The sequence below is a fragment of the Haemaphysalis longicornis genome, unplaced genomic scaffold, assembly GCF_048455015.1.
Source record: "Haemaphysalis longicornis isolate Haplotype H1 unplaced genomic scaffold, Haemaphysalis longicornis Haplotype H1 scaffold_9, whole genome shotgun sequence".
Taxonomy (NCBI): domain Eukaryota; kingdom Metazoa; phylum Arthropoda; class Arachnida; order Ixodida; family Ixodidae; genus Haemaphysalis; species Haemaphysalis longicornis.
Genome location: NW_027526460.1, coordinates 141,985,644 through 142,002,968, shown reverse-complemented (window position 1 = coordinate 142,002,968; position 17,325 = coordinate 141,985,644). Strand labels below are relative to the sequence as shown.

The following is a 17,325-nucleotide window of genomic DNA, read 5'->3' as shown; positions in this document are numbered from 1 at the left end:
AAGGGTTTGCTAGGGGTCGACGAGGGAGGTAAACTTCGAGAACTTACGTTGTCCGATGGTGTGGGCCATCTTTGTGGCCAGGACGGCACCGACGGTTCCGTAGTTGAAGTTGAGTGGCACCTGGCTCCCATAAAGGTACGGCTCCACCAGCAGAAGCGAGCTCACCAGCATGTAGCGCGACCACGGTTGGTAAACGACGCCCTTTAGTGGTTCAACAGTGGCCAACGACAGCTGCTCGCGCGTTGGTGGGGCCAACCACCGCAGCCTCTGGGTCTCCTTGAGGACGTCCAGGTAGACGTCGACAAAGCCCTTGCCTATGGCCACGTTTGGCGCGAAGTTGGCGTAGAAGTTGCTTCCAGGGGAGTCTCCGGCGCCTAGTGACTTGTAACCGTCGCCGCCGATGACGATCTTGTTCTCTTCGAGTCGGTCGAGAGCTGCCGCCTTGTGGGCGTCATCTAGCCAGGAAAACACGCTGGTGTTGCTTCGCAGGGCCTGGCGTAGTGAGGTAAACATGGCGTCGACGGAAGGGGCCAAATCGGACTTCTCCATAAAGCGGCCGATAAGGAGGGGCCACGTAAGTGGGAGGCAGCGGCTCGTCAGGTCGATGCAGAAGCGCTTACTTTCGGGATCCAGCTTTCCCAAGCGTTGCCGGGCCGATTCGAGTAGGGCGATTTCGGCATCGAGGTTCGCCGCCAGGTATGAGGCCGCAAGGGTTGGTCCGCCAGCTGTTACCCTCTTCAGTGCACGGCGCATGACGTCGGGGGCTGTGGCCAGACACGGGGACTGGGTGGCCGACCCGAAGCCGCTAAGCTGGACGGCATTGAAAGCAGACAGCCAGACCTCGGTGTCAGCGTCAGTTATGAGGCCATCTACGGTGATCTCAAACGTCCCCCTGACTTCCACGACCCTGCCGTCGCTTGAGGCGAGCGCCTTCTCGACGCTGTTGTCGACCGCCATGAGCTCAGAAACCGTTACCGGCGGGTCCATCTTGTGCGAGCGGTGAAGAGAAAATGCATTCTGTAAGCACACTACGTCCATAACAAGCCGCGGTAACTCAGTGGAACCCCGCTGTTACGTCCCCCGGCCTTACGACCACCCGCTTCATACGACAGATCGCAGTGGTCTCTCCAAACTCCCCAGGGAAACAATGCATTAAAATCGCCGATGATATGACGCTCGGGTGCACGCAGTCCAATTTACAGGACAGACCCTGGCGTGGATAAACCGGTATATTTCCCATCTTTTACACAGCTTGGCCGCCACGTCCCTATGTTTATTCTTAACCCCAGTTTGACCCTTCTTGATGTGCAAAGATGCGCATGCAGGCGAAGCCACTTGCTTAACAGATGCAAGCAACCAGGACTGGTACTCATGAGCGGGAGTGAGCCTTCGACGGCCACACGCGCAATCAGTAATCCAACGCACCAACCGCGAGGAGTCAAGGTTCAAGTGGCTGGCGGACCGTGAATTTGAAGCTCTCGTGGAGTTGCCTACGTATGTGAAAACATTACCACGCAACCCCACGTTGATGACTGAACACCCGCTTTCATCGCCCGCACGATCCAAGTTTCTTCTTTTTACGACGTTCTCTGCCCCTCTCTCTCCTCTCTGCATATCAGTGTCTTTCAAAGCAGCGTTGTTACTCCGCTTCTTTTTTTGCGAGGGTACCTACATTCAGGTGCGTCCGCCGAATGGGTGGAGACATCTAAAGGTTGGCACCGCCATTTTCGGTCACTATCTGGCCGCCGCAGCAAGTCGCTGTAGCAAGACCACGCTATAATTATCGCCGCTAACATGCTTTACACGCTTAGTTCGAATCATCTTATCTATTTCGCGTGGCTGGCTCTTGTGAAAAACGAAAACACCTATGTGTTGAGCACTTTGACCCAACAGCGACTGCATGGGGTTGTTGAACGGGGTGTCTGAACCCTTACGGTAATTCCTTTTTTTTTTTTTTTTTCATGTCCGCCTTGTACAGTCGGTAAAACGCTTGTCTATAACAGCGATTTCGACTTCAACCAGCTACATCCGAAAACTGCCGAAACATACTCAGTCCAAACATGTCGGAGACAAAAGCGAAGGGCTAAGACTTCAGAATTCCGCAGTAGTTTTATTCAAATCCCACTCAGGCGGGGCAGGATGGGGCTGAGAGTACGAAAGCTGCGTTATAGACAAGCCTCTTACCGGCTGTACTATCGTTCGTTTCGCTTCGCCTTGGCAGTTTCACGTTCGCTTTTCCCCTCTTGGTTTACTCAACCACGTCGGACTTATCTAGCGCGTGCAAGGCGCGGGGCCAGCGGGATATAAATACAGAGTTTACGCATAGCGGCTACCGGAGGCTCACGCTACAGCAGCTGGTTACCGGGACCCGACAGCGCAGGCGCGGGCAGAAAGGGCAACGTAGTTGCCCCTCAGTGAAGCGAATGCGCGGAGATGGTGAAGGCTAGAGCGCGTAACTAATCCACCCCACCGGAACGATTGTGCACCTTCCCAGTCGGGCTCCGCCACCGCCGCCGTAGCGTTAGTGGATGGTACCCGCCATGCTAAAAATATCTACACTCGGTGACAACTTAAGAACGGCATCAGAAGTTGCCGCTGTGCCTTATCACCGTAGCCGGATGTTTCTCCGCAAGGCGCAAGTAGGGCGTTACTGGGAATATTTTGAACATGGCGTGAGCCGTCCCCGTACTTTTTTGGACTTAATATGCTTATAAACGACTCCAGTGACGACAACAAACTGCGTGAGATAAGGCAGACGATATCACGCATTCATAGCAAACCCCTTTCAAAACGCGCGCGCACTGACGTCACGGGTCCGGCGCTTTGGCGGAGTGATAAGTACAGCCGGTAAAAGGCTTGTCTATAACACAGCGTTCGTACTCTCAGCCCTATCCTGCCCCGCCGGAGCGGGATTTGAATAAAACTACTGCGGGATTCTGAAGTCTTAGCCCTTCGCTTTTGCCTCCGACATGTTTGGAACGAGTATGTTTCGGCAGTTTTCGGATGTAGCTGGTTGAAGTTGAAGTCGCTGTTATAGACAAGCGTTTTACCGGCTGTACATGAGGTGGGGCCGTTCTTGAGTTGTAACCGAGTATAGTAGCACCGGATGGCGCGAGTGTGGCGTAGCGCACGGCGCTTGTCTGGCGGGCTAGCTCGGACGCCGTGGAGTTGAGCACAACATAGGAGTTTCTTTCTTTTTTTTTTTCAAAGTTGGGATTGCAGATAAAGGTTCGCAAATCGTGCGAAAACGCACTAAATACAGTAGTTTAAATAAGTTCTTAGACCACCAGTAGCTTGAGACCGTCTACCAGGCTGGCATTTAACCCACACCGCGGTCGTACGACGACACCCCTCTCGTACGACGCTTTCTTGCGGTCACTTGAAAGTCGTGTTATCGGGGTTCCACTGTATATACTTGGCATCCAGCCCGTGCAAAGGGTGTATGTAAAAGCGCAGTACCCCTGCCGTACTTAAACAGCTACGACCTTTTTTAGTGCGAAGCAGTATACATCAAACCCCCCAGTTTCTTCCGGTGATGCTGCTTTTCTTGGCGCCGTCGAGGGGCTCGTCCTCGCAATGGCCGACGCTTCTTTCACAACTCCTTTGTCCACCACCGAAGCCTCTTCTACATGTTGCGTAATCAGCAGACAACGGCGGTAGCGTAGCTATAAAATTACTGTGGACAATCCACAGAAGCGCAAATGGACGTAAACATGACGAAAAGCCGCCGCCGCTGCCACTTCCTATTACACCTCGCCGAGTAGCTGCGAATCTCTCCCGGCTAAAGAGAACTTTTCCACGTAGAACGCGGGCGGGAGCCATTCAGCTGTAAAGGCTTTCGGAGCGACATTTTCACCGATGTATGCGCCCGAAGTTTGCGCATAATACCGGTTGCCCGTTTAGATGGGCTGCATGCTGAACGAACCGGCTGGGCTTCATGTCGCTACCGATTACATTTACGTTCGTCTGGTGGGAAATTTAAGCGTGCAAGTCTCATGGCTCAACGCGCCCTGTCAGCTGTCTTCCTTAATGAAGCGGTTTTGGTTCGGGTAAGGCTGTTACACTGACAGTGAGATGTGTACGACGGGGGAGGGAAACGGAGCACGAAATTTTTGTGCGCTACAGTGAAGCTCTAAGTATTTCGGGTTTTAACTCGCCATGAGACGGACGCATGTCATTCTCTTGGAGGAAGAAGAGTTTGAATTCAAAGAGCATTTGCCGACCATAAGCGCGAATGGGCGCGAGAACAACAGAAAACCTCTGCCGCCGGCGTTTCCGCCTGAAATTTCAGCTAGTCGAGCAGCTACGAATCCCTACCGGATTAACAGAAACTAGCGCGCTTGGAACACCGACGTTAGTAACTAACGTTTGTTCAGCTTAAAGGGAGTTAAGAGAGGGATTTCCGACGGTTTATTGTGCGGTCACATAAACGGTTGCCATTTTGTGCTAGCACGGGTGGGGAGCGGACGGAGGGGCAATTCGCAGCTATGAGACCCATGACCTTACTGACGACATGTCCATTCTGCTGGCGGGAGGTTTAAAGCGCTAGACACATGTACGATTGGTACACGCGATTCGCATGCGACTGATCGTTACGACTGTCACCACGAATAGTCGTACGCGTGAATTTGAGACACATGACCCGATGCGCGCATGCGATGCGTCGTCGGCGTCGCTCCGCCCACCGTTTTTGCTCCATGGTCAACTACGACTATCGCTGAGCTGAATTTGTAGATTCCGCGCGTAAAATCGCAAAAAAAATGGATAAAGCAGGCAATCGTGAAGCGTTTCCTGCCTTCGGAAACAGTTCGCGCACACGCCGGCCGCGCCTGCCAGCTCGGACACTCAGCGGCTCGAACCGGCGCAGACCACGGTAGCAAACGCTTGTCGCTGCTCTTCTGAATCAATCTGATCGTTAAAATGAAGTTCCACATGCGAGAAAGTAGGTGTTAGTGTGGTGAAAAATTGTGCTAGGGATTGTTATCAGGGCTTATTTTAAAAGCGGCGATCAGATGTCTGCCGCGATGCAGCCTACGCTGACCGGCCGCCGCGGCGCGCGGCGGGCGGTGCGCCGACCGGTCGAGAGATGGCAATACCTGCGCGGAAGCATCGAAACAGGCTACGCAGATGTTCAACTACGACGATCGCTGAGCTGAATTTGTAGATTCCGCGCGTTTGTTCGCAAGAAATTGATAAAGCAGGCAATCGCGAAGCCTTTTCTGCCTTCGGAAACAGTCCGCGCACACGTCGGTCGCGCCTACCGGCTCGGCACACTCAGCGGCTCGAACCGGCGCAGACCACGGTAGCAACCGCGCTTGTCGCTGCTCTTCTGAATCAATCTGATCGCTAAAAAAAAGTAGCTTATGCGAGAAAAGGGATGATAGTGTGGTGAAAAGTTGTGTTACGGATTGTCATTCGCAGTTACACAGATAGCGGCGATCAAATATCCGCCAGGATGCTAAGCCTAAAGTTTCCAACACCCGAGCCGACCAGAGCAACGCACGCCGGTTGCGGGGGCTTGGGGCTCAGCGGGCTCTCATTGGCTGTGGCCTCACGACGATTGCAACGATGGCACGACTGCATCTGGCTTGCCAGACGCACGTCGTGAGCCTCCTTCGACCAGCGATCGACGCCAAAACGGGTCCTAACGATCAATCGTAACGAGCAGTCGCATGCGAATCGCGTGAACTAGTCGTACATGTGTCCAGCGCTTAAAAGTGGACGTCAAACGGCTCAATACGACCTGCCTGGTGTCCTAAGTGGTCGAGCGGATTGGGTTGGTGCGTTACACAAACGGCAAGATGCTTAGAAGGCGGCACGATAAAGACATGTCCATGTTTGTCACTTCGAATAAAGCTCCGATCCTTCCAAGCTGCATTCAGCTAGTGGACCTGTCCCTGCAGTAAACACCGTGACGTCACAAAGCGCACGTGCGTGACGGATGGCTCCACCTAGCGGCTGCTAAATGAGGCGGTGGTTTGCAAGACGCGTTTGCCCCGATGGCACGGCCCGGCCGCGCGAAACTCTCATGAAAAGATGTGCTATTGGTTCGGGCCATCGCTGGCAGCCTACATTACAGGTGGGGGTCTAGCGAGACTAGTTGCTGCTGTCACTCCAACATGTACGTGCTTTATGCACCTGCAACCACCGCACCACAGCTGTGTACCGTACGGTACTGTACCGTACCGTACATCAGAACCCCGAGAACTGGCGGCTAGGGGATATAATGTTATCGGATAAATTGCGCGAATGGAACCGCCTAAACTGGCTCATTCTGAAGGTTTGTGCTCTTGCAACGCGTTCCAGAAATGTTTTCGAATTGTTGGGCGAGGGTGTCATCATGCCAAGGGAAGCTCACTCATTTTTGTTTTCGAGGTCCGATTACGCCAAGCGGTGCCTCACACAGCGTGTGCTCTGCCTGTTTTTGGCCTCCTTGCGTCGCCCGGAGACCGTGGCGTGCTCACAATTTTGTATCAAATGAAGTGAAAGGGTGAAATGAGGAAAAACTAAAAAAAACAATCAACAAAAGGAAGATTATAGAAAGCCAAAACTAGAAATTATGCCACAAAAACATCGCCATCACGCCGTAGTGTATGTAAGTTACTCATTGCTGTATTCGTTTATTTCCCAGTGAAATTGCAAAAGGGGTGGTCGTCGTGGTGGGAGTACACGTAATACTCGTATATCATCGGTGCATATACGTTGTCACACAAAATGAATTATAGGTAGTCATCATTTCAGGATAATCACAGTTAGTGCCCTGTCTGTCTGTCGTCCCCACATCCCCGAATCTGAATCGAAAAATCTTGAGGGGACAGTAGGCCTCTTCCCCCTCAGAGTACTCCCCACTTCTTTGCATGTTCCAGTGCCCGGAGGCGGAAAGTGGAGAGTGCATTTCCCCCTTATTAAAGTTTAATCCCTACTGAAAAGTTCCGTATATACGGAATAATGGGAATACGGAGTTCATGCGCAGTGTTACGCCCTCAAGCGTAATTAATGTAGATTTTAGTTCGACAAACAGGGGAATCAATGAGTTCGCGCAATATCAACGTGTGGTACAGTTTTCGTGTTTTTATTTTCAATAATAAGCAAAATCACGCTCCGTATGATTTCCGTATACTCCGTATATACGGAATTCATACGGACAATGATTTCGCGTTTCTGGTAATCATACAGACTTAAAACAGGCGTCAAATGTTTCAACAGGCATGCACTGTTTTATTTTCATGTGCTTGTCAAAAATCTCTTGTTTTGTGGCGGCTTTGTGTCATTCCAGGAACGTACTCCACATTCCCATAATTCCGTATATACGGAACGTTTCAGGAGGGATCTGTAGCAAAACGGAAACTTGAGTGGCCCATTTCGCGGCGATTAGGCACGACGCTGAGTTGGAGCACGGCAAGCATCTGTTTCATCTTTACCTCACTACATAATAGTTGACCAATCAGGGTCAATTAATGTATCGCACTTACAAGCAAGCGTTCCTCTGGAACGAATTTATTCTGCTCACTATACAGTCAATCGATCTGGCGGTAGTTGGGTGGCTATCCCGGATCGCTGGTTGAAACATTTATTGAGTCTCGCCTGTGCTAGCTAGATATTAGCGCCTTTATAATAGTGTATCTTACTTCGCCGAAACATTGAAATATTTCGCAGCACAGAAAGCCCCTTGCCACTACTGGCGTTGAACGTTTTATGCCACTCTATTTCAGTCGGTAAAATTTGTGCTTTCGTTTGACGGATAAAACACATCGTGTGAGGGCACCTAATCTTCGTGGACGGCTCATGTGCGCCTGCGTTTCAAGAAACAGCAGAAGTTCGAAGATGGGAAAGGTTGCTTTGAGCAAGGGGAAACGGCTTCTACGGCTTGGCTGCACGTCTTTTCGGCGCATCGCGCGCGTCCACAATACCATGCGAATTTTACTTATGGGAGACGCGAAAGAGTCTGATGTCGCTGCCTTTGCTCGCGCGATTTTCGTAGCCAAGGGCACAACATCCCAGTGCTTCGGAAAGCCAACACACAAAGACAAATTACGCCCACCTTCCCACGCGGGAACCCTGGTGTGATGCGACGCTGAGGGGGGTTCAAGCGCATTCGGAGAGCCACCGTCTACCGAAAGGCCGCCGGAGAGCGGCACACCGGTTATATGGTTATATGCGCAGCGCGCCCGAAGGAGAGGAGACCGCGGAGAGAGAGTACTGCACATGCGCAGCACCGCGCGCAGCTCCGCCCACCGGCGGAGTGAGAGCGCACTGGGCCGCACACCCGCAGATGTTGAGAGAGAGTGTTCGCTCTCCCCTGGGCACGCGCCGGCGCCAGTGCGTCTGCCGCGGCTATGACGCAACACAATCCAACACAATCCACTTTAACCCAATCCAAATCCAAGCCAAGTCAAGCCAATTCAATCGAATCCAATCCAATGCCCCTCGCGAGAGAGTGTTCGCTATCGGAGAGGAGAGGGGGTGAGCGGAGGAGAGCGCGGACGCCGCCGCCGCCGCCGCCGACGACGACGACGATGACGACAGACGCACGCAGGAAGGACAGAGCCGCCGACAAAAGATGCTCTCAGCGTCGCATCTAAAACGCTGCTCCTAGGTGCGTCCCCAGCGGCCTCAATGCATACGCGCCGCGCGTCGATTCGAATGTTTTGCCACACCCCCCCTCGGCCGCAGCGAGCACGCTCCCTGACAGTGACGTCACAGACGCCGTGTGACGCACCTGGGGAGAGGTAAATTCCGTAGAAAGTGCGTCCCGTTGCAAATTACAAGCTAACGAGTTTTGTTTAGGGCACTCCGTGGACTGCGTCCAGCTTGGCAGGTCATTTTTTTGTGGAGGAAAAGTGAAGTAATGTTTTCCCCCAATATGATGAACTGGATCAAATACAATATTTCGAGACGATGCAGCACTTATTGTCGCCAGACTGATATTCTTTCTGCAAATATTGCCGAAAAATGACGTTCGATATCGCAGATTGATTGGTACTATAGCAGCGGTTGACTGGCAATATCGGAGCAATCGTGAATTGTGGATACATCAAAGCAGTTTGCTTCGAGATGTGCTATTTCGCTCGAGCGACGGTGTGAGCTGTGCAAGATTCGCTAATACGAAATTAAGCTTGATTGCCGGCACGATTGCTGCATACTCAAGGCAGTGGCAAAGACGAAAGTGCTTTTAATCTGGAGCAGTGTTTGCCGAGTACCCCGACAGCAAGGACAGTGCTTCGACCTGTATTTCTACAAATATGCAGATATCGCGGACGTTTCAGCTATAATCGCTATAATGGCGTAAATTGGGATAACTGCATCACTCGAAGTATTTAAAAATTACGACATAGAAAAATATAGAAAAAAATACGGAAAATGGCGGAACGTGTAACGCCCTCCATTTTCACAATAATGCAGATTTCGCGAAAGTTCCACTTGTAATCGTTACGATAGCGTAAATGGAGAGAATTGGTCGAACGGAAATTTGAAAACTTACAAATAGACCCACCGCGGTGGCTCAGTGGCTAAGCCGTTGCGCTGCTGAGCACGAGGTCGCGGGTTCGATTCCCGGCTGCGGCGGCCGCTTTTCTGATGGAGGCGAAAAGCAAAAACGCTCGTGTGTACGAGATTTCGGCGCACGATAAAGATCCCCAGGTGGTCGAAATTAATCCGGAGCCCTCCACTACGGCGCGCCTCATCGCCTGCGTTGCGTCGGCGCGTTAAACCCCACAATCAATCAATCAAAAACTTACAAATAATACAAAATGTAAAATAATTACGGAAACTGGCGAACTCTGCAAAGCGCTGCATTTTCACAATAATACGGATTTCGCGAAACTTACAAATGTAATAGTTATAACTACCTAAACGAAGCTAATGGGTCGGACAAAATTTTGAAAACGTAAAACTCAGAAAATATAAAGAAATTATAAAAAATGGGAAAAAGTTTAACGCACGGCATCTCCACAATAATGCAGATTTCGCGAAAGTTCTTCCGGTAATCGTTATAAGTGCGTAAATGTCGGTAATTTATTGAACCCAATTTTGAAAAACTAAAAGCATACGAAAATAATAAAATAAGTATGAAAAATGGCGAACCCTGTAATGGCCTTCATTTGCACAGAAGGACAGATTTCGTGAAAGTTCCAAAGTAACCGTTACAGTAACGTAAATAGCGATAATAGGGTGGACGAAATTTTGAAAAGTAGTAAAAAGGGACGTAAAATCACAACACGTATAACTCACGGCATTTCCTTAATCATGCATATTTCGCGAAAGGTTCATCTGTAATCGTTATAATAGCGTAAATGGAGATAATTGTTCGGAAAAATTTTCGAAAAACTAAAAAATTAAAAAAGAAAACATTAAAAATTACGAAAAACGGCAAAAGGCGCCGCATGTAATTTAAACAATAGGGCAGATTTCGCAAGAGTTCTACCTGGAATCGGTATAATAGCGTAAATGGGGAAAATTGGTCGAACAAAGTTGAAAAAAAACTAAAAAAATATTAAAATACAAAATCATTACGGAAAATAGCGAACCGTGTAATGCCCTGTATTTCCTCAATAAGGCACATTTCTGCGAAACTTCTAAATGTAATCCTTATACTAATGTAATCAACCGGGCTTTACCTACGGCAGGATTTACTCAATAACGTCTTTTCCACCCATCCATGTAATTGGAGATAATCGGTCGGACGAAATTTTGAAAAACTAAAGCACAAGAAAAATATTTAAAAAACTGGAAATGAAAAAATGGCATTTCCTCAATAATGCAGATTCAGAAAAGTTTCACGTGTTTTCGTTATAATAGGGTAATTAGATATAATTGGCGGAGAAAATGTTTGAGAAAGTAGAAAAATGAGAATATAAAATATCTACAGAAACTATCGACCTGTGTAACGCCCGGCATTTTCACTATAATGCTGGTTTCGGGGAAGTTCGAAACATGATAGTTATAATAACGTACGTCGAGATAATTGGTCAGAGGAAATTTTGAAAACATAAAAATTAAGAAAACTGAAACAGTACGTCAAATGGCAAATCGTAGTACGACCTTCATATCCACAATAACACAAATGTTGCGTAAATTGCACTTATAATCATTATATTAGTGTAATTGGAATAATTAGCAGAAATTTTGAAATAGTAAAAAATATAACAATTGTAAAAAAGGATGAACACTACATATCTACAATGCAGATTTCGCAAAAGTTATACTTCTAATCGTTATAATATCGTTAATGGAGATAAATTGGTCGACAGGATTTCGAAAACTAAAAAATTTCCTGGAAAAAGCTCAGACTCAAGACAAGCAGTTTAAGAATCGTACGCGTTAGTGAAGGATTTTCTGAATTCTTGTAGAATTCTTGAGCTGCAGAGCGTGGTTTTGAATTCCCAGTACTTGTTCTCATGGTCTTGTAGGATGCGAACGCACTCTTCACGTAGATATCCAACGTGACAGAGTGTCCTGATAATTACACGTTGCACTTTTTCTACGTGCAAAAATGCTTTTGATGGTCGCAATTAAAAATGAACTGGCATTGGCGGCAGTGCTTCAGCAACCTTAGGAGATACTAATCAGCCAGTGGTAACGCGGCATCCACCAGAGACGGCATCCCTAGTAACGAAGAACGCGGGAATTGAGGCTCACCTCTTCCCACCAGATGTACAAGCGCGGCATGCTGCGCGTCAGCTCCTCGTAGCTGGTCTGACCAAGCTTTCGCAGGAGAGACTTGCCCGGCGAGAAGTGCAGAGAAGCTTGGCCTTTTCCGTCGCCTTGATCCAGGTGGATGACCTCGATCGCGATCACCGTGTACAGGCCGAGCTCGAGTGACACGCGCACCAGGATCTGGCGACGAGAGAAGAATCCGTCAAAAACGGGCCTCTTTGGCGGTGTCCGATCTTAGCAGAGCTCCGGGCGGGCGCGGATGCATTTAAAGTAAATGTAAAAAAAAACCGCTCGAGAATCGAACCACTTGACCGTGATTATTCTCGCTGATAAAAAATGAGTGACTGCAGGGTGTATAAAAAATTGACGGCCTGCTGTAAGATGTAGGACAAAGCAGAAGACAAATAATGTGTTGTTTATTTCAGCCCAACGAGAAAACGCAAAAACACAATGCCTTTCGTTTTTGCCCCACGCTTGCGCTCACGTATTCAAAGCGTAACGTAAAATGTTTCGGGAGAGGGGCGAGAAATGGCGAGCTCAGGCCTTATTCTTTTGAGGCGCAAACGCACTGCTGCGTACGTGGCACACCCCCCGGCGGGGGACTGGCGAAGAATGGTATGCGTTACAAGTAGGGGTGTGCGAATATCAAAATTTTCGAATACGAATCGAATACGAATATCTAGCTTCGAATATCTAATCGAATATCGAATAATTAAGGGGGATGTGGCTTTCAAAATCAACCTTTTCGATTTCTTTGTGAATTTTTATGGAAATTAGCACAGCAACTGCAAATGCTTTTTTTTGTGATAGTACCATAAAAATTTCGGAGATATTTTGAAAACGTTTTATTTATAAAATTTTCTTTCTGTCCATCTTGCACCGACCTTGAGTGGCCTATAAAACATGATAGAAATCTTGTTCAAAGTATTTTGCATTCCCAAATGAATGGACGAGGTCGTGACAGTCTTAGATGTTTTATTAGAACAAAATTTTTCTAGTTTTCAGTTTTTTTAGAGGTGAATGTACAACAGGCATTGAGACAATTAATGACCATTTGAATAAAAAATTCACAAAGAGTTAACATGAAGAACCAAGCGTGTCACAACCTGAACTAAAAAAACGGAATCAAAAATAGACCTGCAGATCACGAAGAAATCACTACAACAAGAGACGTAGGTGGCAAAAACAGAAACTGTTTTGAGAAAACAGATTCCGAAGTTGAAAAATAGATTTCGTTCATCAAAAGTTGCTAGGTTTGTAGCCTCTCGTTTTTTTTTTTTTTTTTTTTTTATCAAGGGGCTTCTGGAATGCCTTGCCTTGAAATTGGAGCGCCTTTTGCAGCCTTTTTCTTTCCATAAAACATCAATTTCAACTTCTCTGTGAAGAGTACACAGCCCATTTTGCGGACTAAGTGGGGGGAGATGGCTTTCAATGCAAAGTAGGTTAGCTGGTTGCTTGTATTTCACTGCAAAACTTCCCTCTGCAGTGATCATGGCAACAAATTAAGCACTCTTTTTTACGTAGATACGAAAATTGAGCTTTGACTTCCCTGATGCTTTATTTCCTTGCCTGGATCAGCAGCTTACGTGCAGGCGTTCATTGCCAAAAGTTCACACGCCAAAAGGGTACAAATGAGCTACTTTGAAGCTTGGTATAATATTCTGCATAACTCTAGCTTTGGACATTTTTTGGTACTCTTAAAATTCAGGGCATCCAATATTCACTAAACTATTGATGTATGCATTGGTAATAAAAATGAATTTGTTAAATTCAACGACAGTAAGGTACATTTTTAACGCTGTCAACACGTTCTTATGCTTAACTCAGACCTGTTTGCATGATTACTCGAAGTGCACGGGAAACGTTGCGCAAGAAAGCGATATGGCTCACCCGCATCGGGGCGCTCGTATACCAAAAGACGTCATGCTTTGTTTACCCCTGACATGGCCCGTCAGGTCGCTCTTAAGATACTACTGGTGTTCAGTCGTACCAGGCTGTGTAGTCAGGCGATGCTCCAACGCGCAGCAGCTACGCCGTGCACACCGAAGCTTTTGACGCGTCGCCCGTTTCTGTCCCAAAGCTAGCGAGCATACTGCCAAGCTTAGCAATAACTAAGTGTGTAATCATCGCAAATAAGGCGAAAAGTTCACTGCGCGAACCGCTATCACAAGCGCGCACACCACATTTCCCCCTCCAGGGTAAAGTCACGCGCACCACGAAAAGCGTTCAGTGACCGATTCGCCTTTCCAGCCACGCAACTTCCCGTAATATGGCTTGTGATCTCAGGCGTTCCCATCGCGATAATGTCTTTGTTGAATACCACAGCAGATACAATGATTGAACAGAAACTTGGCCGAGCCAAGCGGTGCAAATGAACTCAGAAACGCGTATTACGCAGTTCAGGTGGCCGCCATCTTGAAATAACGCAGCGACGCCCAATCAGGAGGGCCGTTTCAACGCGCGCCGACAGAAAGGCCAACCGCGCTTCAGCATCTATATCTCACTTGTTTGTGCGCCTTTCTTTTTCTGCCATTCGTGCGTTTGTGAATGAACTAACATAAAAAAGACGGTAAGGAACGGAAATAGGATCCCTCGGCCGATCCAATGGTACCAAAATGGCCGCGATCGGTGGCATCGTTGCGTAGATACAGCGTTCCGAGAATTGCCGTTTTTTCACCCATTTGCACTGACACTTTGTCACCGCCCATTTGCGCTGACATTGTGCCACTTTGCGACGGTTTTCGGCGGACAAACTTTGCAAATGCACAGGATAGGAAACATACATAGAAGCCGAATATATGGCTTTCAAAAAAGCGATGTTGTGGTCCTTTTTACACCCAATTAATACACCCAAATATTCGATAATAGCCGATTATTCGAACCTGTTCGATTATTCGAAACATTTCGAATAGATAGTTTTCGAAGCGAATACGAATATATCATATTTAATATTCGAGTAATATTCGACATTTTCTAATATTCGCACATCCCTAGTTACGAGCGCTAATTTCTTGTTTGCTCCCATTCTCCTTCCCATTGACTTTTATACAAATTTATACTAGAGGGAAATCGTGCCTTGCAATTGCGGGCCGTCGAGGGCGCTGCCATTGCACCTAGCGACGTTCCTCGCCTGCTTGGCTTGGTTAGCCATATGGCTTCTGTATTGTCTCGAAGCCACAAACGACAAAAAAGGGTAACATCATTTTCTTGTTGACCTTGCCTCAAGCTTCTGAATAATAATCTGACAAGTAAATCGTTCAGGAGCTTCAAGAAAACAACTTCGATTAGGTTTTTGCAGAAATACGGTTGCTTTTTTGTAGCCAGCGTCAACTTTCCAGCCATTCATGATCCATGCCAAGGACAAGTCGAACTCGCCTGCCCGTTACATGACGGAACGCACGGTGAAGTGCGGTGCCCCTCTGGTATGTATTAGTATTATCCTGTATGGCTCCTTCTTTTCCAGGCTTACACAGAAGTTCATTTTACAATTTCATGCACTGGTCTCCTGTCTTTGAAACAGCTACCAATGCCTACGTCCTCACACATTGTAGCTACCGTAATTACCGCACAAGACAAGTTGTTAATCTGGCTTCCTCAACGTGTAAAGTACCGTGGTACTCATTGGTCCAAATTAGGCGCAGTGGGTTGCGTTGTTTGAACGATCACCTAGGCCTGTCAACACTCACTCCGCTATCTGCAGCATTAGATTGTCCAAACGACGAACACGACAACGACAACAAACAAGCCAGTGAGGCCACAATAGATTCGTTCCACTAGACAGGAAGACATTCCGGAACACAAATGAGCTCTCCCTCATCCCCACAGTATCTGGAAATGGTGCGGTGATCGTCTGCAGCGTTACTATAAATAGGAGACTGAACTCATGGCCCTCATGTCTCCAGCATTTGTGGAGCACCTTAAGTTCGGCGATCAGACCGACAATGCAATACATATAAGTCCGGTCAAGCCAACCATGGGATTAAAACCTGGATACGGTCAAGGTTAGAACTATGTGAAGAAAAGCCAGTTAGCTGTTCTTTCAAACAAGCCCACACTCTTTAATAGTGCTGAGGGAATCTAGAAGAGCTGACGAGAGTCTTAAGGTGTTCAGCAGCGAAGGTACTAGTTAACGAGACCACACAGAAAGGAGGAGCTTGCTGTAGGATTCTTCATCTACTACGAGATAACCACGCATACAGAGTAATCATACACCTTTGGTGGCAGGGAATCAATCCTTGTAATGGAGTAAAGCAGCCTTAAAGTTAAGAGAAGGTGCTAAAACTTAAAAGACTGCGCACCGCTTTGCCGGTGAGAACGAGAACACCCGCTCCGATTCAACTAAGTACTCGAAACGCGTGCTACAGCAGCAAAACGGCACGGCTGGACTCTAACCTGGATGATATCTGTGAAGTTGGCCGCCGCGCGTAGCTTGGGAGTCAGGATGGTAGTGCGGGCAGCTTTGTAGCTGTCGAAGGAAGGCGGGCTCAGTGCGCTCAGGAATTGGTTGCATCCAGCGTAGACGGTGGCCGCTACGTGGGTTCCCAGCTCATCCGCACGTCTGACGTCGTATCGGCCAAAGCGAGCGTCCATTTGCTCGGCGAGGGCGTTCTGCTGGTCCTGCTCGAAGCTCGATTTCTTGCCCTCCCAGCTGCGGCACACGTACCGGTAGAAGTCCGCGCACCTACGCAGCATTACCCAAAGCGTACCACGGTTGTTAAAGGGGTACTGACCCAAAATTTTGAAGGCGAGATAACTTCCGAGATAGATTGGTGTGAACACACATACATAATCTGCAAAATATCCGCGGTAAAAAGAGCCTAGAACATATTTAAAATCAATTTTACATTGTGCGAAACGCAACCGAGCAGCCAGCGGAGGACCTCGCGCAATCGACAATCCCTGAATATTTTGCAAAAAAAAAAAAAAAAAAAGAACATTCAAATACGTCACGAGTTTATGTTGGCCGCTTCCGCACTGTCGGCGTCCTCCCCCTACTCGTCGCTCCAGTTGGAGGTCGGGGCTTCTGCTCTCGAGCAACGAACGATCCGATCGTTGGCGGCGGAGGCGCCGTGTTTTCGTCGGCTCATCGGGCAGCTGGCCCCGATCTAGGTTCTGGAGCGATTCCAGGCACTTTGTTTTTATTGCTTTTTATTATACTGGAGTCGAACAAGTTCCGGTGACACAAAAAGCGCACTGAGCGAGCCGCACGGTCGCTGCGCAGGCGGCTGCCACGGCCGCGAAGTGGCGCCGTCCGGCGCAGGTAGCTCGAGCGAGAGCTTGTTACCATTGCCCGAAATGGGAACCAAGTCCCAAACATAGCAGCACATATGAGAAAGGAGTTAGAGTTAATTATGCGATTGCGGGGTGCAATAAAAAATCGTCATCTTCGCCGCTCTCGAGAGCGGCAATGGAATATCCGCCGCAGTACTAAGCCTAACACATCTGCAGGTGGACCTGTATTCGCCGCGAGCTCGACATGTAGGTGGCGCCACCGTCGCGCTGCTAGTGTGGATGCTCCGCAGAGCGGCCCGTAGGAATGCACACTGTGGGCGCGCTTCGTGCTTTTTTCTCGCAGTATGAGCGCACGAAAGGTGCAAACAAGAGTGGTATGCTGTAGTTCGGTTCCTCAACGTTCAATGTATAGCATGGAAGCGGCAGTCAGTTTTTATT

At 48.4% G+C, this 17,325-nt stretch overlaps 2 protein-coding genes across 2 annotated transcripts in view; both read right to left on the bottom strand.

The window, feature by feature from the left end:
• LOC144151806 (uncharacterized) overlaps nt 1-16,384 on the bottom strand; it is a 35,502-nt gene extending 19,118 nt beyond the window's left edge. Inside the window, exons 1-2 of the mRNA XM_077682939.1 lie at nt 16,048-16,384; nt 11,638-11,835 (exon numbers count right to left, since the gene is read on the bottom strand). Coding sequence (XP_077539065.1) covers nt 11,638-11,835; nt 16,048-16,347 — 498 coding nt within the window. The 5' untranslated portion in view covers nt 16,348-16,384. The remainder of the gene's footprint in view (nt 1-11,637; nt 11,836-16,047) is intronic.
• LOC144152427 (uncharacterized) lies at nt 10-1,075 on the bottom strand. The gene has a single exon (XM_077683696.1). It carries the CDS (start codon nt 1,036-1,038, stop codon nt 10-12), a length of 1,029 nt encoding a protein of 342 aa, XP_077539822.1. The 5' UTR covers nt 1,039-1,075.
• Nucleotides 16,385-17,325: the final 941 nt, after the last annotated feature.

Bases quoted from the DNA above. Each gene is read 5' to 3' on its own strand.
- LOC144152427 (XM_077683696.1), bottom strand. From the start codon at position 1,038: ATGGACGTAGTGTGCTTACAGAATGCATTTTCTCTTCACCGCTCGCAC.